The sequence below is a fragment of the Agaricus bisporus genome (assembly GCF_000300575.1).
Source record: "Agaricus bisporus var. bisporus H97 unplaced genomic scaffold AGABI2scaffold_2, whole genome shotgun sequence".
Classification (NCBI taxonomy): domain Eukaryota; kingdom Fungi; phylum Basidiomycota; class Agaricomycetes; order Agaricales; family Agaricaceae; genus Agaricus; species Agaricus bisporus.
In genome coordinates this window covers 765,567-787,780 of record NW_006267355.1, presented here as the reverse complement: position 1 = coordinate 787,780, position 22,214 = coordinate 765,567, and the positions used below count along the sequence as shown (strand labels likewise).

The 22,214-nt window shown below is 46.8% G+C and overlaps 10 protein-coding genes and 3 non-coding genes across 13 annotated transcripts; 6 read left to right on the top strand and 7 right to left on the bottom strand.

The window, feature by feature from the left end:
• Positions 1 to 54: 54 nt before the first annotated feature.
• AGABI2DRAFT_115001 (hypothetical protein) lies at positions 55 to 4,641 on the top strand (the record flags this gene model as incomplete). The annotated part of the gene is made up of 23 exons (XM_006457918.1): positions 55 to 445; positions 495 to 586; positions 638 to 676; positions 733 to 795; positions 848 to 975; positions 1,025 to 1,109; positions 1,160 to 1,255; positions 1,314 to 1,381; positions 1,437 to 1,733; positions 1,784 to 1,897; positions 1,955 to 2,020; positions 2,075 to 2,098; positions 2,148 to 2,309; positions 2,365 to 2,452; positions 2,499 to 2,714; positions 2,776 to 2,875; positions 2,928 to 3,035; positions 3,088 to 3,230; positions 3,286 to 3,426; positions 3,478 to 3,734; positions 3,797 to 3,901; positions 3,975 to 4,179; positions 4,246 to 4,641. The coding sequence occupies 23 exons, from the start codon at positions 55 to 57 to the stop codon at positions 4,639 to 4,641; spliced, it is 3,384 nt and encodes a 1,127-aa protein (XP_006457981.1).
• A 281-nt stretch (positions 4,642 to 4,922) lies between these two features.
• AGABI2DRAFT_176507 (hypothetical protein) lies at positions 4,923 to 8,498 on the bottom strand (the record flags this gene model as incomplete). The annotated part of the gene is made up of 8 exons (XM_006457917.1): positions 7,838 to 8,498; positions 6,682 to 7,777; positions 6,518 to 6,632; positions 6,327 to 6,463; positions 6,222 to 6,266; positions 5,821 to 6,174; positions 5,595 to 5,761; positions 4,923 to 5,532 (listed from the first exon to the last, which is right to left on the bottom strand). Exons 1-8 carry the CDS (start codon positions 8,458 to 8,460, stop codon positions 4,923 to 4,925), a joined length of 3,147 nt encoding a protein of 1,048 aa, XP_006457980.1. The 5' UTR covers positions 8,461 to 8,498.
• Positions 8,499 to 8,547: 49 nt separating this feature from the next.
• AGABI2DRAFT_190365 (hypothetical protein) lies at positions 8,548 to 10,216 on the bottom strand. The gene is made up of 8 exons (XM_006457916.1): positions 10,098 to 10,216; positions 9,920 to 10,036; positions 9,482 to 9,703; positions 9,362 to 9,425; positions 9,223 to 9,302; positions 9,040 to 9,171; positions 8,764 to 8,984; positions 8,548 to 8,716 (listed from the first exon to the last, which is right to left on the bottom strand). Exons 1-8 carry the CDS (start codon positions 10,134 to 10,136, stop codon positions 8,662 to 8,664), a joined length of 930 nt encoding a protein of 309 aa, XP_006457979.1. The 5' UTR covers positions 10,137 to 10,216; the 3' UTR covers positions 8,548 to 8,661.
• Positions 10,217 to 12,217: 2,001 nt separating this feature from the next.
• AGABI2DRAFT_63145 (hypothetical protein) lies at positions 12,218 to 13,638 on the top strand (the record flags this gene model as incomplete). Its single annotated transcript, XM_006457915.1, has 4 exons — positions 12,218 to 12,517; positions 12,574 to 12,883; positions 12,947 to 13,184; positions 13,236 to 13,638. The coding sequence occupies 4 exons, from the start codon at positions 12,218 to 12,220 to the stop codon at positions 13,636 to 13,638; spliced, it is 1,251 nt and encodes a 416-aa protein (XP_006457978.1).
• Positions 13,639 to 13,696: 58 nt separating this feature from the next.
• On the bottom strand, positions 13,697 to 14,849 carry AGABI2DRAFT_199119 (hypothetical protein; the record flags this gene model as incomplete). Its single annotated transcript, XM_006457914.1, has 6 exons — positions 14,792 to 14,849; positions 14,697 to 14,734; positions 14,468 to 14,646; positions 14,313 to 14,409; positions 13,827 to 14,253; positions 13,697 to 13,774 (listed from the first exon to the last, which is right to left on the bottom strand). Exons 1-6 carry the CDS (start codon positions 14,825 to 14,827, stop codon positions 13,697 to 13,699), a joined length of 855 nt encoding a protein of 284 aa, XP_006457977.1. The 5' UTR covers positions 14,828 to 14,849.
• Positions 14,850 to 14,871: 22 nt separating this feature from the next.
• AGABI2DRAFT_216068 (hypothetical protein) lies at positions 14,872 to 15,746 on the bottom strand. The gene is made up of 4 exons (XM_006457913.1): positions 15,657 to 15,746; positions 15,412 to 15,609; positions 15,121 to 15,357; positions 14,872 to 15,070 (listed from the first exon to the last, which is right to left on the bottom strand). The coding sequence occupies exons 1-4, from the start codon at positions 15,717 to 15,719 to the stop codon at positions 14,951 to 14,953; spliced, it is 618 nt and encodes a 205-aa protein (XP_006457976.1). The 5' UTR covers positions 15,720 to 15,746; the 3' UTR covers positions 14,872 to 14,950.
• Positions 15,747 to 16,496: 750 nt separating this feature from the next.
• Positions 16,497 to 17,364, bottom strand: AGABI2DRAFT_183083 (hypothetical protein). The gene is made up of 2 exons (XM_006457912.1): positions 17,293 to 17,364; positions 16,497 to 17,243 (listed from the first exon to the last, which is right to left on the bottom strand). The coding sequence occupies exons 1-2, from the start codon at positions 17,338 to 17,340 to the stop codon at positions 16,743 to 16,745; spliced, it is 549 nt and encodes a 182-aa protein (XP_006457975.1). The 5' UTR covers positions 17,341 to 17,364; the 3' UTR covers positions 16,497 to 16,742.
• A 69-nt stretch (positions 17,365 to 17,433) lies between these two features.
• On the top strand, positions 17,434 to 18,803 carry AGABI2DRAFT_190360 (hypothetical protein). The gene is made up of 6 exons (XM_006457911.1): positions 17,434 to 17,729; positions 17,813 to 18,152; positions 18,205 to 18,303; positions 18,355 to 18,375; positions 18,426 to 18,620; positions 18,679 to 18,803. Exons 1-6 carry the CDS (start codon positions 17,455 to 17,457, stop codon positions 18,721 to 18,723), a joined length of 975 nt encoding a protein of 324 aa, XP_006457974.1. The 5' UTR covers positions 17,434 to 17,454; the 3' UTR covers positions 18,724 to 18,803.
• A 108-nt stretch (positions 18,804 to 18,911) lies between these two features.
• AGABI2DRAFT_t15 lies at positions 18,912 to 18,993 on the bottom strand. The gene has a single exon. It is a non-coding gene; the product is annotated as a tRNA-Ser (tRNA).
• A 264-nt stretch (positions 18,994 to 19,257) lies between these two features.
• Positions 19,258 to 20,336, top strand: AGABI2DRAFT_183081 (hypothetical protein; the record flags this gene model as incomplete). The annotated part of the gene is made up of 4 exons (XM_006457910.1): positions 19,258 to 19,464; positions 19,590 to 19,629; positions 19,681 to 19,755; positions 19,807 to 20,336. 4 exons carry the CDS (start codon positions 19,258 to 19,260, stop codon positions 20,334 to 20,336), a joined length of 852 nt encoding a protein of 283 aa, XP_006457973.1.
• Positions 20,337 to 20,583: 247 nt separating this feature from the next.
• AGABI2DRAFT_t26 lies at positions 20,584 to 20,676 on the top strand. The gene has a single exon. It is a non-coding gene; the product is annotated as a tRNA-Ser (tRNA).
• A 133-nt stretch (positions 20,677 to 20,809) lies between these two features.
• Positions 20,810 to 20,882, bottom strand: AGABI2DRAFT_t14. Its single transcript has one exon. It is a non-coding gene; the product is annotated as a tRNA-Phe (tRNA).
• A 60-nt stretch (positions 20,883 to 20,942) lies between these two features.
• On the top strand, positions 20,943 to 22,169 carry AGABI2DRAFT_183080 (hypothetical protein). Its single transcript, XM_006457909.1, has 5 exons — positions 20,943 to 21,167; positions 21,220 to 21,412; positions 21,467 to 21,716; positions 21,769 to 22,062; positions 22,119 to 22,169. Exons 1-4 carry the CDS (start codon positions 21,006 to 21,008, stop codon positions 21,920 to 21,922), a joined length of 759 nt encoding a protein of 252 aa, XP_006457972.1. The 5' UTR covers positions 20,943 to 21,005; the 3' UTR covers positions 21,923 to 22,062; positions 22,119 to 22,169.
• Positions 22,170 to 22,214: the final 45 nt, after the last annotated feature.

Sequence of the window (22,214 nt, the reverse complement as noted above, 5' to 3'; positions counted from 1 at the left end):
CATTTCCACCGCGACGCGACACCTCCGCTAACTCGTTACAACTCCATCTCGGCCATGCCGCCCCTTCGCAGGAAACGCAGTCCTACACTCAATAAAGGCCTCCAACCAGGGGAATCTCTGAATCGCTATTTGGTACCTAACAACCGCTCACAATCCTCTCTATGGGCCTGGGTTGGCTCCGAAGTCTCTAGGGAAGCAGATATAACCACGGAACATTGTCTTATGGCTTGTGGACTTTCCTCCAGGAACAATTTTCCCTTTTGTATGAGCAAGCATAGTGCTTTGAAACCCCGTCAGAAGTCAGCAGCTCACAGAGAACACGAACCAGGCCGAGATGATGTCATTATTATATCTGACGATGAAGGAAATAATTGTACGAAAAAGGATTGCAAAGACAATCCAAACTGTCTGAATTATCTTGGACAAGATAAATGGGCAGACGAAGGTACACCGCGTCTGCCGTGCTGAGCGTCACACATATTTACGCCGCGCAGAGAGTGCCATGTCTAGATTTTTCAAAGTGGCCACTGCTGGGCACGATCCAACTGAAGACAATCGAGAATCAGAACTTCCGGTAGGACTCGAGGTATGCTCGTGGATTGCGAATAATCTCATTGAAATTAACGGGGCCAATTAGAATCTGGGCGCTACCTGTTATGCGAATGCCTCTCTTCAGGTGCGTGCAAATGCGCGTCGCGCAACGCTGTTGCACATGATACCTATGCAACACAGGTGTGGTTCCGTAATCTGACATTTCGGAGGGCTGTCTATCGATGTGTACTCTCACAAGCAAATGTATGGTCGACTTCCCGGACATGGCTTCAATACTTCACTTAAAATATCCCAGGATTCCCCTCTTTTCCAGCTTCAAGTGACATTTACAGCCCTACAGGAGGGTTCACGCAAGGTGTATAATCCTGCATTCTTGGTCGAAAGCTTGCAACTTCGGGCAGCGGAACAACAAGACGCCCAAGAGTAAGGTTTCAGCGTGGCTGGTGTGGCCATGCATTAACACCCGTACTAGGTTTTCGAAGCTCTTTATGTCACATTTAGACGCTGAGTTCAAGAAGCAGCCTGTGCCAGAACTGCGTTCACTAGTCTCTAAGCAGGTTCGTCAAGCCATACACCCAACCAAATTTCATGGTTTAAACTTTCTCAGTTCCAAGGGACACAAGTTTACGGCACAACCTGTGATACATGTCATTATCGCTCAGAGAAGACAACAGACTTTCTAGAGTTAGAGATTAGGTTTGACGTGCGAAAGATATCTCTGACATCCGTGAGCTGCTAATTGAGCTGCCTATCTATCTTAGAGCAATTGCACACTTGAAGACTGCTTAGCAATGACGTTGCAGGAAGAAAAATTAACCGGCGACGATAAGTAAATTAACTTCTTTCGGACTGATGTTCATGGGTGAGCTCATCACCGAAATCAGGTATCATTGTCCGCAATGTGATGAATTGCGGGATGCGACAAGGTATACTCAACTGAGCGAACTACCGCCAACACTGCATTTTTCTTTGCATCGTTTCGTATACGATCTTTCTACTATGGAGAGGAGAAAGTCCAAATATACGATCTCGTTCCCCACCATTCTTAATATGAACCAATTTGTTTTGGAAGGGAATCATCAGCATGAAGAAGACAATCTGTATGAACTAGCTGGCATCCTTTTGCACAAAGGGGCAAGCGCGTACCATGGCCACTATGAAGCACAAGTCTACGATATAGAGTAAGTGATTCCCATTACATCTCAGGTACTTCTAACGGTTTGATGCTTAGGAAGCGATCGTGGTTCCAATTCAATGACGAGGTTGTGACGAGAATAAAATCATTAGGAGACAAGAAAAAGCCCAAAGACTCAGGTATCACCATTGACGAGGGCAAGCCTACTAGGTAACCTGGATCCGGTTATGAAATTTTTTCGTGAATTTGAAACTGTTTCCCTACCAGTAGCCTGACTAAGGGCTCCTTAAAAAAGAGGACGAGAATTGTTAGTGAAGACGAAATGGATTCAAGGTATGAGGCAATGACTTTATCGTATATTTATCTTGATCTCGATACATCAACCAGTCCACCAAAAGTCTCCCTATCAACGTTGGTGACAAGTCGCTCTGGTACCTCACTTTTGCTCATCATCCGCCAGGAATATCTCGTCTAGAGATGCATACATGCTCATATATGTGCGCAGAAGCGAACGAAATCAAACAACGGATACAGAGACACCTGCACCACCTGAAGAAGCGCTCAGCGTCATCCATTCCTTGAACAATAAACATGAAGAGGACTGTAGAGAATATGTGCAGAAGTGAGGACATACACTTGACGAGTGCCCGTTATCATTCGAACCGATTATCTCACAGGGTAGATCTTATCAAGGAACAGTTCATGTCTGTCCGCAAGCAGATCTGGGATATATGTCAATCATGGAATCCAACATCTGCGTGCGACGTGAGTCAACTTACTCTGACAAGAATTTGTGGCTTATCTACCTCAGGATTGTGTCGTTGTGAGCCAGAAACTTCTACAAAACTGGCTAGCTCAGGATTGCGTGAACTTGGCGAAATCGGTGTCGAGCGAAGCAAAGTCGAGCTCGATCTCTCCACCAATCAAACCAGACGAGGACACCCTAGTCAATCCAGATGACAGCCTCGTGTGTAAGCATCAAATGTTAGATCCTTTAAAAGCGAAGTGCTTCAAGCGTGTCAAAAGGGTATACTTCTACTTTTGACCATTCGTTATTCCTGTCCGGCTGAAATAGTATTTTTCCATAGGATACCTATCATAAAATGATGGATTTGACAGGTTGCCGGAATGAACCAGTGTTCTCGCCACTAGAAGTGTGTCGGCAATGCGTGTGCTTCGAGTTCAAAGGTATTTACCAACGAGTCTTTATTGCTTTAGTACGAGCTCACTAATAATGTAGAACGACTATATATCATCGAACACCCAAAATTAGTTAGGGAATTTGATGAGATTTCTGAAGTGGACGGCAATGCTTCAGGTTTTTGGATATCCAAGAGGTGGCTAAAAGGTATCAAAATAAAACCTGTTGCTGCCCACAGACTAAAGACACAGCTCCGCAGATTGGAGGCTCTCTAGGCCGAAAATGCATATAATAGCATCTAAGGATCCTGCACCCGACTCGCCTGACTATAAAAATGACGTCTGGTGTGAGCACGATGCATTGGCAGTGAATGGTGCAAATAGGCGGAAAATATCTGGGCAGGTAAGCCGTCAACTGTCTGTGCCTTGACATCCGATCACGCTTTCACACATCACAGGCGGCGGACTTTTTGAAAATCTTATTTCCTTCTTGGGATCCAATAAGTAGCGATGCGGAATACTGCACTGTATGCGATGCCTTTCTCCATACGTCTAGAGAAGGTAAGCGAGAGTCAAGGCGGCGTGTGGAAGAAGAAAAGGTATGCGGTCCCATGAATTCCAGAAGAAGCCCAAGTCATTTGACATCTTAGGAACTGCTCAAATCAATGTATGACATTGCTCCATTTTCCGAAAATGATGAGATGTTTGCCATCATAACCAATGAATTCTATGAGGCTTGGCTTTTGTGGGTCAACAACCCAATGGATCAAGTTCGGCCTGCTCAACTCGATAATTCATCATTCTTGTGCGAGCATGGGTTACTTACCCTTGATCCCAATTGTTATTCAGATACGCACATGACGGCCACTTTTATTCGTCAATGCGACTGGGAAGTTTTAGAAAAATTGTATGCTTCCATTCAGCAGCTATCTTCTCTGAGATCATAATGGAATTTTTTTCCCCTTCTAGGTATGACAGTGGACCCTACATCGGCCTGAAAAGGGCAGCGCCTAATAGCAGTGACAGAATCTATGAACCTGGAATTTCTGTTTGTGAGGAATGCCGCCTTAAACGGTGAGTAACAATACATCTATGCATCATGACAGTCAGTATTGAACCATTGTCAATCAAAATATAAATGGTTTAGGAAGACCGAATGGGTGACGACCGATATAGCAGTCCGGCTTCTACGTGGAAAAGATGTCAAAACATTCCCAGAATGTCGGCCGGTTGCCACCTATTCAGCCAAAAATAGGACACGACAATCGAAGCGACTTCGTCAAGCGCGCGATAACGAAAAGCGGAGATTTGCGGTCACGAAGAAGACGACGGTCAAAGATGTGAAGATTAAGGTAATGTGTTTTTCGTGAGTCAAATTATAAAATGCAGACTCAATTTTTTTTTGGTTGTTTCGGCAGATCCAGGAAAGCTTCAACATACCCACAATCTGTCAACGGCTCTTCTTTCGGGGTCAAGAATTAGAGAACAATGATGTGACCCTTGAAGATCTCCAGATATTTGCCAACGACATTATGGATTTACGAGAGGAAAGTGAAGTCCACGAGATTGATAGTGATTTTGAAGAACGGCCAGTCAAGAAGCAGCGAAGAGAGGCTGAAAGAGGGTTTGAAGGAACGGTTTTATCAGGTGGGATTAACGAATCCGACCTAGGTAAAAATCTATGTCTCAATTCAACCGATGATCCATCAGGAGACCTCTCACAGGTACTAGATGAGAAGACATGTGCGGTATGTACACTGCTAAATGCGTTGGATGCCGCTGCATGTAAAATATGCGATACACCATTCGTATGAGTAATAACTACAAAATCCCTCAAACAATGAAACCCCAAAGAAATGTTAACGAAAACAAAGAAAAATGTGCAAATTCTAGTATCGCAAAGTCTCAATGCAAGATAAGAAACCGTCGAGCAAAAATCCCAATAAAAGAAAAGAGTACACACGAGCCCAAAAAAAACCCAAAAATGAGATGAACCATTCATATACAACCAAATTTTTGAAAAATGAAGAACCAGAGTCCGCTAGAGTCCAAGTGAAGTTTATGTGTTTGAGTATGTTCCAAAAAAAAAAATGAGTTAAGAATATTCGGGAAGAGGGGAGAGATTAGGCGGATAACTGTTGATAAGTGTCGGATTCATCCTGTTTGGTAGTGTTCCAGTAGACATGGAACGCATTTGATGTTGACTTGGTTGAAGTACAGCGTGTGTGACCGCGTCTGATTCCGATTTAATAATGCCAGCTGCAGTGACGACAATATCAACTTCAGAAGAAGAAGTTCCGTTCCTTTTGACTGCTTTCGCAATTGCGTCTTGGGTTACCTCGGTCAACTCTCCGACAGTAACATTTTGAATAGCAGCTTCCCCTGGGAGAGGTGGCATCCCGCCACCACGATCTACATATACTCTATGTGCAGCTTGAACCACGACGTTTTGAGCGGCAACCGCCAACATATTTCCATCGTCACGGCCGTGACCGGATAGTGCCTTATCGTACGCATCGACCGTCTGATCTAAAACATATTTCTGCTTGACGAGGTGATTGAAGTCACTAGAACTGTTTGGAGGCGACGATGATACATATTGCGAATGGGCTTCTTGCGTGACACGCTGGGCCGCGGTCTGCAGGACCCTAATCACGCGCGTATCAGCAGATTCCACGGAAGCCGGCAAAGCACGTGCTCTTGCTCTGAAAGTTCGAATAGAATGATCGTCAATAAAAGTAATCGATAAGAAAACGATGTGCTGTACCTCTGCGGAGCTTGGAATAACGCCGAATCACTCGTGCTTCGCTTCGGTGGTTCGGTAGCCAGAGAAGGTCGCCTGGATCGGGAAAATGTAGTATCGATTGATGACACGGGAGCGATTGTGACGTTGAAAGTGTGGGATAGATGACCTTCCTGACCGTCGATCACAAACTAAATATTGTTGAGTAATGGGTTACTGTGATCTGCGCCTGAGTCAACATAAAATTTACCTTTGCATTCGCAGTAATGACGCAATTTTCAGCATTGGGAGGAGGTACTCCAGAAAGAACTTCATCTTTCCAAGAGAGCCAAGAAGGTAAATTAGGTGAGCTATACGTGACAGGCACGTTCTGCCAGGAAGCTTGAGGGTCCCAGATACGCGGCGTCCACGACCAACGCAAGCCGCAGTAAGCGACAGCAGGTGGCGTTCCAGCAAGCTTTCGGTGGAAAGGTCGAAATTCCCATTTCCCATCGCCGGCCTTTTTCGCCTCAATGTTCCATATATGATTACCCTTCGACTTGGCCTTTTTCCCATCTTCATTGAAGCGCAGGATGTGGGGCTGGCGCCAGAGGTAGTTACGAATCTGAAAGCGCTTTAGTCGCATATCAGCGATACGATGTTTGTATCTACCTTTTTCATCGGAATCTTTTCTTCAGGGTATCCCTGCCGAGCAAGCTGAGAGAAGATACGCATCAGAACTATCCCAAAACGAGACAGAGACCAAAAATAGCACACCTCCTCTAAAAAAGCCAGTGTAAATGCTTGTATGCGGAACTTGAACGGACGAAAGTCAGGAGACTCGTCTAAACGCTGCATTTTTTTGGCCATAAGCGTTTGATGAATAGGCTCTCCCTTTGAATCCGTGGCATCGACTATGAAAAAACTCGTCAAGTGGTCGGAGGACTCTAGTAGGACAAAGGGCTCACGGTTCGAGCAGATTTTATTGAGGTACTCGAAGAATATCCGGTCTACCTCTGCCCGATATTCAACAGGAACATCGGACGATGACAATGACCCTGGCCCATGATGATCACTTGAACCCTATGGAATCAAATTTAGTTAGAGCCCTTACAGATGCTACAAAACAAACCTTTTTGCTGTTATATGGCCTGTGATGGGAATCACTGTCATCTGAATCGTGCCCATCGTCATCCCCATCTGGATCTGTAGGACTACTTCTGGTCGTGTTTGGTACTGTGGCTGCCATGGTACTAGATGCGTCCGATATAGCGGACGGCGAATCTGAGGGTGCTGGATGTTCAGGCCCAAAATACCAATTAGATTGCGATTGAGATCGCGATTGAGGAGTAGGAGGTAAATTCTGACTCTGTTGTGCCATTGCAGACCAGGTTGGCGTTTCCTTAGACGCATAGTTGAATGAAAACGGGCTGTTGTAAGGGACGCCAGTGATAGAACCAGATCGAGACATACGACCGATCGGAGGGCTGATGGTTGATGTTGCTGAGGCAATAATGGACGCCGGTGTAAGAACGGGATAGGCATCCAGGGTATTGGAAACTGCAGCACTTGAACCAGGTGTCATGGGGAGTGCCTGTGGAGGCGACGTAATGGCACCTGCAGATAAAGAATGATGATGCCGCGAAGTAGATACAATGGATCCGTCCCACTGCGAAGTGCAGGCACTGCTTGAAACACCAAATACGGGGGAGCCATTGGAAGATGCGAGCCTTGGAGGGTACTCAATGGCAGGAGAAGATGATGACAGGAAAGTAGAGAAGCTTGTAGTCCCACCAGATTTTGGAGAATTGAAGGAAGGTTGAGTCGAGTGTGTTGCTTCTGGAGGTGAAGGCGCACGAGATGGCGGTTGCGAGCGTGAATGAAGCATAGAAACGATCGGCTGATTCATCGTTCCCAAGGGATGTGCTGATAAGGGGCTCGGGTACGTTGGCGACTGCTCAGCCTGCTGCGGGATAGAAGAATCAATCTGAGGAGGAGAAAGAGGTATATCTTCCTGAGGCTCCCTCTTGAGAGCCTTTGCATTGCGTCCTGCATCTGTTTCAACGGCACACCGTTTCCTCGATTGGTCCGATTTGGAGACACTCAATTTGTCCAACATGTCCGACACCTTTGAGATGCTGGCCTTGAGCTGGCCGACTTTCGATGTAGCTGAAGCATCATCATGAACGCTTAGGGCACGACCGGCAGACTCTGCCGTTTGAGCGATTCTAGAAAAAGAAACAGGGGCTGCTGAGACGATAAGAACGGACATAAATGAAGTAACTCACTGTTTCAGTAGAGGGAGGAGAAGACGATGAGGCTCTGTTGAAGGTCGAAGATCGATTGCCTCTTGCGAAGCAGGATCTGAATTGGGAAAAAACATGGAAAGGGGCTGCTGGGAGATGATTGGGCACTGAGAATACAAAGGATTGACGGGGGGAGATACAGAAGAACTTGAACGGCTCTGGCCCGAGGAGACGCCTGCGGGGTCCAATGCTGACTCGAGAGATGATGTCACTCCAACAGAATACGAAGAATTACGAGCGTGCAAGGGGGGCGATGCATGGGGAGGAGATGCCGATAGGACGGGATCCGCTGAGGAAAGCTCGAGGCCCACCGAGTCCTCCATGGGCTGAACCAGCCTGTACGAGACATAATCGCCAAGGTAGGAGGATGAGGTGGGATGGGTCGAAGGTGCGGTGGCGTCGAGGGCGTCCATGGGAGAAAAGGCGAGGTCCGAGAGGGTGCCGTGCATGGAGGACATTGCAGGATCCTGCTTGTCGATGTACGCCTGGAGGAGGGCGCGGTCGGACGGGGGCACTGAGGAGAGAAAGGCGGGGTCGACTGCCTGGGAGATGGGGGAGGTGTCCATGGGGCCCATGCCGTTGTCGGCGGGGTCGAGGGAGGACATGGGGGGGGAGAGAAAGAGGGACTATGGGGTTCAGAGCGAGCAGCGGGGTTAAATACAAACAAAAGAGAGGAGGGCCGGGCAGAGAGCTTTGCAGCGAGGTCCAAGCACTGGCAGGCATATTTCCAGGGTCACACGTCACAGACATCACGCGCTAGTCACGATCTATCTATGCCTAATGTACCAAGTATATCTGACATGCGATCAATACCTCCGTCTGCCCGGGCTTCTCGAACGCTCCCTATCCCTCCGTCTGTCACTGTATATATTCAGCTTCGGATCACCACATGCAGCAAGCGAACTCACTCATACCGCGAAGACGAATGTCGGTCGTGCCCTCGATCACGATCGCTTCGGTCGCGTTCACGATACTCGTCCCCGCGAGACGACCGATGATCCCGAGAAGTCCCTGTCGTCGCGCCCCCCGCACTCCCAGTCCCACCCGACACCCCGCCTTGCTTTTTCTTTTCGCGCTCTTCTCTGAACGTCTTGAGCATGTTCCTCAGTTCGTGGTAGCCAAGGTGCATCTGCAATGTAGTCCCCGTTAGCAGCCGCTTCATTGTCTCTTCCACTCTCACGAACCTTTCCACCAAAATGATCGGCCAAACGACGATCTGAATCCAGAACCGACAGATATGCACCGCACACATCACATACACGCAGCTTCTGATGTCCCGAGGCTCCCGAGGTGTCCGTCAATTGTTGCAGCTCTCGCTAACCCACTGTTCAGCACTCGTACATACATATAAAAGCTTTTAGACTTACTTCCTTGTCCGCCTTTTCACTCTTCAGCGCTTCGATAGCGGCCATTTCATGCATCGACTCGTCCACCTTGCCTTGCTCGCCTGTTCCAGAGTATTAGTATTATTGATTGTCCTTTGCATAGAATCCACCGACGACCCACCAAGCGTCTCAATTTTCTCCGTTCCTCCCTGGATCGCCAGTTCAATTTCTGCGATTTCACGCATCTGAACACGACTCCCTTTAATTATCTATCACCTTTTAATATCCAACTTCCACATACCAGATTCGTCGTTTTAGCATTCTCTTCCGGAGTCTTCTCCAGTCGGCGATGCGCAGCCCGAATACGACGATCACACTCGTCCACAAATGCAAAAATATTCTGTTCATATTCCAACTGGAACTTTGAGAAGATCGCCCCGTTCGGGTCTGCCTCTCTAGCCGCGAGAAACTCCGTCTTCAATCGTTCTGTGTGCGACTTGGGGCATGCACCAAGATCCATTTTCTATTAATGGCAGTCAGAAAAGAAAGCCGAGATGCATGTCAGTATAGTCGCTTTGTATTGTCAAACGCCCCCTCCGATCATATCCCGCAGCCCGGGCTTCTGGCTTCTCGGTTCTCATCTCATCTCCAAACAATGGAAACCGAGCTTCCGGGATAGCCAATCCACCGGGATGAAAGAAGAAGAAAATCGGCATTGAAGTGAATAGTGAAAACGCACCGTGTTGGTGAAAAGTGTATGCGGACAGGTACCACAAAGGAAGTTTCGGCAAACTTTATCGTCTGACCAATGAAGATTGGCATTTGCGACACCCATAGCTTCGGGGCCCATCATTTGCTAAGTAGCGTACCACCAATATATTAGCCAGGTGTCGTCGTGTAATGAAATAAGCGCATACCTCCAAAAGCTTCCTCTGCATCTCCGCTAAGCGTCCCATCTTTTCCAAGCGAACAAAAGCCGGTAAACAGAGTATGAAAATCGATCGACAATATGAACCTGCTGGAACAGGAAAGCGAGCTGTCGGGCAGTGTTTACCTTTGTTTGAATAACGTCTGCATCAGGCTTACCCAATCAACCGCCGGAAAAGTCCTAGCAAGTTATAATTATGTACAAGTACTAACTAGTACTAAGTAGCGAACAGTAGATAAAGACATACGGTTCATATTCTATTCAAGGGATTTAGGGGGCGTGCATTCTCAGATATCGAATAAAGTTTAGAAAATGCGCCACGATGCACAAAGCTTGGCCTTGTGCTGCCTTGTGACCTAAAGAATGATCTCCGGCATGTATATACAAAATCAAAACAGTACTTAGGAGGGCAAGGTGAAGAGGTAAAAAACCACATGACTATAACCGCAAGACCTGATCTTAGATGATATCAGTCTCCGGACTTTGACCGCGTCCGCGAGAGGCAACATGATAAATTGGCCGCAACCTTGGTCAGTGGTCACGCTATCAATTGAACAGAGGTCTCTTGCCCGCATTATCTTTCCTCTTCCTGTCATCTGCTTCGGGCGAATTACTCTCGGTAGAGACCCGTGACTCCTTCTGCCTTCTGTAACGACATTTCCCTGTCTCCGGATCTCAAATTGTGCACCGAATCGTAATTTATATGGAAAATCTTCTAGTGGCTAGAAATGATCGACTTCACAGATACCGATGTGTTTGTAGGACAGCAGTGATAATATGTTCTTGTGCTTCTATTACCTGTCTCCGCGGCTCGAGGCATGCTCGACTCTTTAGTTATACCATAAAAATGCGTGGGCGTGTAATTTCGATTTGCCGGACAAACTGCGTGTCTGAACGAAAGTAAATCAGTATTCAACGGATAATAATTGCAACCGTCGACAGTTCGACGTTCTCTTCCTTGGGAGATATAGGCATGAGTGTTTCGTCGAGCTCCGAAGAAAAGTCTGACACGATGCTTACCGTCTTTCTAGATACCACCTTCGACTTGCTCATAAGGTTTCCTTTCGTGTGTCAACAGGGATGGATAACGACAATGTGAAGGTCTCAAGGACTCCGTTTGTATACCGGCTACGACCGCCTTCTTTAACTCGTTTCATCAAGCTTCGGCCTAAACTTTGAATTTCGCCTTTTCGCCCTTCGCTGAGGTTCAACTCTCTCTCAATATAAAGTAATGAGTAGGGACGTAAGAGATAAGTCATTGAAGCCTTGCTTCCGCTTCTCGACGACGACTTCGATACTACTTGCTTTAGAGTGGCTGTTCCTGTTCTATACGAGCTTACGACTCATTTGAAACAATGAGACATTCTCCCGAAACCATCTTCTTCCCGAGAACTTGATTTCGCGCCAAGCAATAGGTAAAGAAATGTGCAAGAGGATGGGTAATGAATGGCCAGTGTTGATGGTTTCATACTGGGACCCATACAGATCTACGAGTGAATAGGATCCTGATAACGAATCCGCCAGACGCCCGCAGCTCGAGTACCTAGCCCTTTGGATCAGAGTGCAAGCAAGATTAATTGCGGTTCAAGAAGAACGGAGTGCTATCTCCGGTGTAACGGTCGTCGGCTCGAGAGAAATCTGGTCGCTGAGCAAACGAGTCACAAAACAGTCCTTTGAGAGTGCGTGTAAAAAAAGTATGTTGAAATAGATGAAACGATCCTGGCTGTATTAATATCAATGTTCTTGCGGCCCTCAGACTTCGAGAAGAGCACCAGCTGCTTGGAGGACGGAGTCCGACGTGGGAAGAGAGATCAATTAAATGTGATTGACGCGACGCGTCCTGCTTTATTTTCGACCACCCTTTACTCTTTCCAATGGCTCCCGTCACACCCTCCGAAACTATACCCCTACGAAATTCATCCCAGCAGAATGCGTTTCTCACTGAGTTAATGGGAGATAAGTACGTAGCTCGTCTATCTGGCCTTCCACACTTTTGACTAGTCATTCGATCAAGCGTAGCCCATACTTCCAAGCGGGCCTTGGCCTCATGGTGATCCTGGTACCACACACCATCTCTCACCACTCGGACTAATGTGATCCCACCAGGGAATGGGAGTTGGTCTCGCCTTGCTTCGCCAGGGACTGGTCTTCGGTGCCAACGCGCTTCAACGACGGTTGTCTGTTTCTCTAGAAATCAGCAACAAAGATCGCTCCTATGACTGGTTTCTCGCCTGGATGTTGCATCAAAATCAGCAGCTAACTCCACGGGCTTTTCAATTCTTCAGGAGTCATGAGCTCAGTGTCGAGACGACTGTGAAACAACGAAAGAACGGCAGTTCGTCCGCTCTATTCAATCTCGTTGCAGGTCCCGGAACTCACTGGTTCCAATATCGTGGTGCTTGGATGAAGGTAAAGAGCATTCTAGAAACATGTATTATTCCCCGTTATTTACACTCCGCTGACAGGTGAAACGCGAGCGCGAGACCCGAGCGATGCACGCCTTGGGCGTGCCTTGGGAAACAGTCACTCTAACTGCACTATCTCGAGATCGCGCACTCTTTCCCCACTTGCTTGCGGAAGCGAGAGATTTAGCGATGCGTGACCACGAGGGAAAACTTGTGATCCATACGGCATGGGGCATCGAATGGAGGCCCTTCGGTCAACCAAGACAAAAGCGACCGCTTCATAGCGTCGTATTGGAACCAGGGGTTTCAGAAAAAATTAAAACGGATTGCGAGGCGTTTCTTGAAAGGCGCCAGTGGTACGCGGATAGAGGTCAGTGATGTTGCTACCGCATGCAACTGCACCGCACTGAAAAACTGTATCGGCTATCACTAGGTATTCCTTACCGCCGAGGCTACTTGCTCTATGGCCCGCCTGGATCTGGAAAAACCTCCTACATACAAGCGTTGGCAGGATCACTTTCATATGATATATGTTTGCTTAATTTATCTGAACGAGGTCTCACTGATGACAAGCTCGTTCACCTACTGTCTAACGCACCAGAACAGAGCTTTATACTGATCGAAGACGTTGATGCTGCATTCAATAAACGTGTCCAAACGTCTGAAGACGGGTAAGCTCGCAAACTCGTCAAGTTTGGTTACTCGCTGAGTTCCGTGCATAGCTATCAATCTTCCATTACGTTCTCTGGTTTCTTGAATGCATTAGATGGCGTAGCATCTGGTGAAGAACGGATCGTTTTTATGACTACAAACCACCTCGAAAAGCTGGATCCTGCTCTCATTCGACCGGGGCGAGTGGACTTGGCACAGGTGATCGACGATGCGAGTCCACGCCAAGCTCAGCTCTTGTTCACTCAATTTTACGGCGGATCACATAATGTCACTGGCATCTCAGATAGTGAGGTTCAGGCTCTAGCACTCCGACTTCATGACATGGTCGCAGAGGAAATGCACGTTGGCAAACGTGTTAGTATGGCCGCTTTGCAGGGCCACTTTATTCGCCATGAAGCACAAGACGCCTTGGTATCGTGTCAAAAGCTGTTCTCCCGTAAACCCGTTTTGTAAAACATAATTACAGAGCATAGAGTCATTTTACGCCCTAGAGCTGGGTTTTTGAGCAAACTTAGAAAACAGGTTTGCGTTTTCGTCCCGTGTATTTAGAATCTCTGGGTACATCTTCCTTACCCCGCCTTCGGTACAGCTGAGGGAAAGGAACATGAGCATAGAAAATCTACTGACACATGAAAGCGCACCTCTTTCTTCTTCAGAATCCAGTCTTTGTCCTTGACTTTCTTCCGTATGCCACCTTTTCCTCTTAACCTCTCTCTATCCCTCCTCCTTTCGAACCTCACTTTACTGCCTTCTTCTTCAACTCCTTCCAAACCTTTCGGTATTTCTTGCTGTCCACCACCACCTCCGACAAAGAGGCACAGGAAAACCTTCTTCGCCTTCTTCGAATTTGGATAATCGACGACTATACCACCACCAAAGCCAGCTTTTTGTGCGATAGACGTTATCAGTTGGATTTGATCGTCCGATGAAGGATAAAATTGGAAAACTGCGCGAGAGGGATTACGGAGAGCGGAGTGAAGGGTGGTGAAAAAACGATGGAGACGGTGAGGAGGAGAGGATGTATGATGCGAAGTCTCGGCATTCAGTAGCCATTGTAGAACAGATATACTGTAGGTGATTTGAATTCATTCGAGGGAGCCAAGTAGGATGAGGCCAAACTGGCGTACCTTATAGCGCCGTCAAAACTTCCGGGTCGAAAGCCAAATCCTTGTCCGATATCTTGTAGAAAGAGATCTCCCTCGACTTCCCTCTCTAATGCAACCTCTATGATGGTTCAACCTCCACCCAAAAAGAAAACAGAGAAAACAGAGACAGGCCCTACCTAACATGCTGGGTGCAATATCCACGCCTACCCAAGCATACCCTTCCTGATCCAAGATCTCTCCAGAAAGTCCAGAGCCACAACCGATGTCCAGGAGAAAAGCAGGTTCTTCCGGAGGCAGATTTAGTAGTTCCAGGGCTCTGTAAGTCATATCTGCCTGAATCTGTTGATTACGGGTGCTTTACAATATCAACCACCTTATCCATACGAAAGATTTTTGGCGGCTTACTTTTGGGTGTATTTTTTGGCTTCGGAATCGCCATAGTACTATGTTGGTACTGATGAATTAGAGGATAAGGATGACGGGAACAAAGGGTCTCTTACGATCTCTGGAGGAGCTATGAGTTCCGGCCGCGACATTTTGGTGGGCTGAGGTGAAAATAGACGAAGCGATCAAAATTATTCGGCGGTCTATACATTCATTTGCACGAGGAAGCTGAAAGCCCAGAGTTTAAATTGTACAAGGTATATCATATATCGAGGCTAATCATCTCCAACAGGGACCTCCTCCTCTAGATATTTTACTAGCTTTACACGAATCTCGGTGGTCTCATCTCCACGAAGAACATCTGAAAGGAATTCTGCTTGAACTTGCATCTGAATCTGACAAGGAGAGTTGGTAAGTTGCATGAGCAGCAAGGGTAGAAAAATACCATCTCTAAAGCACCCCGAATAACGCCGCAGAGCACATTACTGAACCAAAGGCCGCCCTCCAGTACTTCATCGGGCAATTCAACAAATTCCGCTAGAGGATTATCGTCGAGAGTGAGCGTGAACCACGATCCCGCAGGTGGTTGTCCACCGGTTGAATCTGGCCTCGGAGAGGCAGGCGGTAGAAGAGCGCCATGTGTAATAGTAGGTGTGATGTTCAGGAAGGCCTTGAATCCTACCTGAAAGAGAGAGCATCTAGAATGACAACACTTATAGACAGTGAATTGACTTACTTTCGCGACAACCTCGCCTGTTTCCCTAAAATCTGCGCACCGACTCACATTCGACTTTGCCAGGAAGTCTTCGATGAGACGCGTGCCGATGTTGTATCCCATCTTCTCAAGCTCTTTATTGACTTGGTCATAGTCCTCATAATCCTGGATGAGTTGGACTACCAAGGCGCCATAGGTAAGTGCGAATAGCTCTGCATTCTGTGTGAGTTAGATGAAAGAGTAGAGCAGTTGGGGTATAATCTTACGATTTTTTCTGTTCGACTTTTCCAAAGGTCTTCACCGATGCTCTTGAAATTCTTTGTCGCCATTTCATATACACTTGTGGTTAAGGACTGTTATAGATAACCATTATCGTTATTTATTGGTGTCACACACTTCCATGTCACGACGAACTCGGGACACGAAATAAGTGGAAACCACCAAACCAGTCCCTCTATGACCTCTAGAACGCAGTCAAGTCCTTACATTGAACATTGAACGCCCAGGTTTTTTGATCCACCTCAAGCTGAGCTATCGACCCGATAAACCTTCAACTTCAAGTTTGCCTCAGCAGCATCCATGCATCGTTGTGCGATATCCCGGCTTGGGCTGTGAATAAATCAGCCTCACTTTCGCATATTGCTTTTGCGCGCTTACAAAAAGGTCGCCTTCAGCCTTCGGCTTCTTGGCCTATTTTCGTCGCTCGTCGCTCGGTATCGACCAGAGACTGCATGTTCACTCTGAGCGACGAAACCTTGTATATAGATAAGGACTCGGGTTGGCAGGGGCCCTTGGCTGGGAAGCCTGGTCAATTCCTCGAGAGTCTTCCTTTTCGCCTGAGTGGATGGCAACCCCACTACTTCACTATCATTCGTCCCGGATCTGACTCTGGTGAGTTGCGACAAGTCCAATTAGTATCCGAGTGATTGACCATGAACCCTAGATCTTGCTCGCCGGATGATGAAAGCAGCTGCAACCTTCGTGTTCAACAAGTCATTATTCATCTCAAGAAATCGGCTGAAGAGGCGCCCTAACATTGCGAACAACGAGAGCGGTTTGACACGCCTATCCATCGACATCGTCCAGTCCCCTTATCTCTTGAATTTAGAAAAATGTATTTACCGATCCCGAAAGGAACGTCCCCCCGGCCAGTACTATTATTCATCTTTGGAAAGTACAATATCTCATCTACCTCCCCCGTGCAAACTTGGTATGGGACGAGCAACAATAATTGCCTGAATATCTATGGCAGCTAGGAAATCAACCAAGTATTAAATATGAACCCGCAGGAAATCGGCATTCAAAAGGTTGAGTGAGAATACTACAGTCTACCTGTGGCTTCTGTATATCGTTTAATAACGGTTCAGCGTATTGAGTTTCTTCGCCGTTTTTGCGTTATTTTGTGTATTCTGTCCTCTGACAGGAAGTTGCATGGCATGCCTCTTTCCAATGTAACTTCCAATCATCCTCTGGTGCTGGATGTTCTCCCGAATTTCCGTCCTCAACTCCGACTCAATCTTGAGGTTCTTCAGTGGCTCTACAAACGGTCTTTTCTGTGGATTACGCTGCAAAGGCGAAGCCCTCCGCTGTTTATCCAGCTCTTCCCAACGAGCGGCAAATTTAATTTGAATATCTTGGACTGGAATCGAAGGAGGTGGTGCAACATAATTTGGAGAAGCGAGAGGATTTTTCGGTAGCGGAGGCGCTGTTGAGGGAGACGATAGGAACGAAGCGAGAGAAGTGATTTGAAGAGGAGTCAAGTCCATGACCCGTGCGCGGTCATGGATCTGAAGACGTGCACAGAGGCGATGGGCGATGTGTTGTCCGACGCCATAGAATTGCATTAGCGCAATCTAAGTAGAGGTCAGTCGTAATTAGTGTACATGATGCTACGCCACCTACTCTGACTAAGACCTTGTCTCTCAGCTGGACTCCGAGAACATGCACCATTGGACGCGGTTTGGGAGAAGAAAGTCGTCAGTCACGGGACCGACTAGCTCAGTCTGCGTGACACTCGTCACACTCACCTCTACCGCAGTTCAATCCCCAGTTCACCCTATCCTCATGGCTACAAACAAGATGGAAGGTCGCAGAGAGGATGCGCTAGTCAAACAGCGCCTTCAAGCCCGCGAAGAATTTGAACGCCAGAAACAAAATCTCATCAATGAGACCGAAAAAGCACGCCCATCCACCAATCGTTTTGTCGGTCAGAATGATTCTATGGAAGAGTCTCTCAAGAACAGCACCATTGGCCTGGTGAAACTCGAAGAATTCCAACAGAAGCGCAAAGAACTCGAGGAACAAAAGCTCCGGGAAGCGGCGCGCACCAATGAACTCAAGTATGTCTCCCTCTTCCGTTGGCGACTCTTCATTCCGGTCGTCAAAAGTGTCATCACTTACAGTGTATGGAGAATACGTTTAGAGATGGCGCAAGGAAAGTCAAGAAACGTAAAAAGGTTGCCAAGGCTACTCTTTCCTTTGCATTAGAGGACGAGGAGAGCGAAGAAGTCGGATCTCGAGAAAGGTCTTCGAAAGAGAAGGAGGACGAAGAGAATGCTCCTCCTACCAAACGCAGTCGCTCTCACAAGAATCCCGATGTGGATACTTCATTTCTTCCGGATCGTGAGCGCGAAGAGGCTGAACGGCGGGAGCGGGAGCGACTGCGAGTGGAATGGCTCACAAAGCAGGAGCAGATGAAGCAGGAAGACATTGAAATTACTTACTCTTACTGGGATGGCAGCGGTCACCGCAAAAGTGTATTGGTGGGTAGACTTCTGCTATCCTCAAATCTTATACTAACACCGGCAATCTCAGTGCAAAAAGGGCGACGACGTTGCAACTTTCCTCGAAAAATGCCGACAACAATTTCCAGAGCTACGGGGTATCAGCGTTGACAACCTCATGTATATCAAAGTATGTAATGTTCATTCCATGATAGTAGCAGTTCCATTAACGCACCTCCAGGAGGATCTCATCATACCGCATGTATGTTGGATTATTCACTAAATTTGCTTCACGCTTACCAACGGTTATAGCAATACACCTTCTACGACTTCATCGTCAACAAAGCAAGGGGAAAATCAGGACCTTTGTTTAATTTCGACGTCCATGATGATGTTCGCCTTTTAGCCGATGCCACCAGAGAGAAAGATGAATCGCATGCTGGTAAGGTCGTAGAGCGAGGTTGGTACCAACGTAACAAACATATATTTCCCGCGTCGCGGTGGGAGGTAGGTCTTTTTTTATATATCAAACCTTTATCAGATCTGTCACTAATAATTTTCATAGGTCTTTGATCCAGAGAAAAGCTATGGAAAATATACTATTCACTGAGGGACTTGCGCTGTTGTATATGCAACGAATATATATCATAGTTGATCTTGTAGGTTTGAGAGAAAATAGAATGGTGGCACTGCGGACCGAACGCGGGACCGTCGAAACATTTTTTTAAGCGATGCTACATATATCTGTAAGTTACATGTGAAGGATAATTCTGTGAAAAAATGTAAATAAGGTGAAGTCGACGCCAGCAGGATTCGAACCTGCGCCCTCAAAGAGGAACAGATTTCTAATCTGTCGCCGTAACCACTTGGCTATAGCGCCTTGCTACCCCTGTATCTCACCCATGAGCCCAGTCTTCCCTGTTAGCAAGGCTGCTTTGTTGTAACTTACATGTGTGCTTCATGCTTTATTAGGTGACACGGAAGCAAAAGATAAAGTGCTTCGACTGATGAGTTTACACTAGTAAATCAAATAACTCCATCGGCCGGCAAGCTTTCAGCAGTTGGTTCCCATAAGTAGGATCCAGGTTGTCATCAGTGTTCATATGTAATAAACTCTCTTCTGTGACTATCTTTTCCTCTTTCAATGTCGCAGGACAGTGTCATTCATGTCCACACAAATGCACTTGATCCAAACCTTTTGAATCTGAACGAGGAAGAGGCGGAATTTTTTAAATCTCAGACGGGAATACAAAACAACGAAGAATTGAGAAATCATATCATCGAGGTACAGAAGAAAGCTTATGAGACTCACAAATATCCCTGTATCCAAAATTTCTCCTTCACAAGGCAAGTACTCTTGACAAGGGAACTGAGATTGTAATGGATTAAACTGACGCGATATATGCTACTTGATCAGGTTGAAGATCGCCCGCTTACCAGGGTATAACCATGCTTTTCAGCTACTGAAGTCTGAAGGCACGGCCTAGTGCCATCATCCTTGATATTGCTTGCTGTTGTACGTTAGACCTTTGACTGCGGACAGAGTGTCGCTGATCGTTCGTGTAAGTTGGAAACGATATACGGAAGGCTGTGGCAGACGGCTGGCCAGTTGAAAATGCGCTCGCCTCCGATATCAGTAAAGGTATGTCTGATACAATATATTCGAACCTTCCAACTTAGCCTTTGTTCCTAGAATTCTGGGACCAAGGACATGAATTATTTAAATCTACTCCTGAGACCTTTTCTGTCGGCTTCGTGGATGGAGATGCGCTCAGTTCTTCTCTCATAGAGCCTCGAGAACCGTTTTATTCTCCGCCATTGTCTCCCCGGCCAACAGATCTCAGGACGTTAGTGTCACTCACTCCATTACAAGGCCATATATCCGTCATACACGCCTCGTCTTTCTTCCATTTATTCGATGAAGAGAAGCAGCTGGCCCTTGCAAAACAGTTAGCGTCCTTGTTGTCCTCCGAACCAGGATCTATTATCTTTGGAAGTCATGGTGGCCTAGCGGCGGGAGGCATTGACCAATCGAAGATATATGCTGGTGATCGTCAAATGTTTTGTCACTCGCCCGAGACCTGGACGGATCTATGGGATGGAACCGTCTTCAGGAGAGGAATTGTCAAAGTTGAAGTTAGATTAGTGGAACACTCTTTCCGTTCAGCGGGCCCTCTAGGGACTCATATCAACCTCATAGTTTGGTCCGTAACTCGTCTGTGAATCGGCATTGTAGTATACGAAATTGGGATTCGAAATTTTATATACAATTAAACTAAAATCGAGCAAGTTCGCATTCGCATACACGAAACTCGGAACCGAGTTAATGAGCTTTTCGGCATCTGCGCTTGCTGCATTACTGGAGGAGGTAGGTATTTGCGCATTTATCTAAGGACAACAGCCTTGCGTGCGAAAGACCAGACACAGAGCAGTCGGATCGGAGGACAGGATGGTGACAACCACTTATGTCGGCGCTATAGCCAAGTGGTTACGGCGACAGATTCGAACTCGTGTTGTTATCTGTTCCTCTTTGAGGGCGCAGGTTCAAATCCTGCTGGCGTCGCTTAAAACGTTTTCCTTTTACTTGCGAGTTTATCCCGCATGAAATAACCAATGACTTTTGCATACTGAGGAGAATTTTCAATAAGCGAAACACTCGTATACCCGGTAAATCGAAAATATGCAAAAAATCACTCTGGGGGCACCGCGGATCGAACGCGGGACCTTTAGAACTTCAGTCTACTGCTCTCCCAACTGAGCTATGCCCCCTCGTAAAGACTGTTATTGTATCGACAATAATATTTCCTTCCACTGGAACCTCAATCGACAGCTTCGGCTACATCCGTTGTACATCCGCTGTGATTGTTGCTCACTGGACGTTTACCGATAGTCATGTCCTCTACCGGTGCCCGCGAGAATGTCTTCGCCACTCGTATGACACTCACCAACACGAAGTTACGACTAAAAGGCGCTCAAACTGGCCACTCATTGTTAGCAAAGAAACGCGACGCTTTAACGACTAGGTTTAGAGCCATTCTTAGAAAAGTTGACGAGGCACGCCTCTCCTTATGGTCATTACGAAGTTCAGCTAAAAACTAAAGATCAGGCGAAACGGAAAATGGGCAAAGTCATGCAGCTTGCATCGTTCTCGATGGCAGAAGTAACTTACGCAACCGGCGATATATCATATCTGGTTCAAGAGCAAGCAAAGCAGGCCACCTTCAGGGTGAAGGCCAAGCAAGAGAACGTATCTGGAGTCGTGTTGCCTGCCTTTGAGGTTGATCGTGTTCCAGGCTCTGGTATGTATGCTCTGGGTCAGACGATCAGGCGGTATCACTAAATCAGATCACTAGATTTCAATATGACGGGTCTGGGTCGTGGAGGGCAACAAGTCCTTAAATCAAAAGAAGTCTACGCAAAGGCTCTTGAAACATTGGTTGAATTGGCATCGCTTCAAACAGCATTCACTATTCTTGATGAAGTTATCCGCGCAACAAACCGCAGGGTCAACGCAATTGAACATGTTATCATACCCAGGTTGGAGAATACGATCAAATACATCCTTAGTGAACTGGATGAAATGGATCGTGAGGAGTTCTTCAGGTGCGACCTTACCATTTGAATCAGGCAGTTGTTTTATTGTGTCCTCCAATAGGCTCAAGAAGGTACAAGGGAAAAAGAAAAGAGATAATGCTACAAAGGCGGAGAGTTCTTCCCAGGATAATCCTCCCGCTGTCGAACATACGATACCGGAAGACGAAGCGTCAGCGAATCTGCTGAGTACAAAAGACGATGATGTTATTTTTTGAACTGTTTCGCTGTTTTACCGTCTAATTGCTGCAATAAGCGGGAGCAAGCGGTGACAGGGCATCATGCGACATATGAATTATACTGTGCATAGATACATGAGTGCTTTTGGATTCGTCCCCTCCAGTAGAAAAAAAGTAAATCACTAAAGAAATTGAAGTAAACACAACATCGAAGAGAAAAGATGGAGTAACGCACGTCAACCATCTCGACATCACCAGAAGCGGTCTTCTTCCTATCCTTCTTCTCAAGAATTGCCCGGCTGAGTCAAACAATAATCAGGAAAAAATGGTG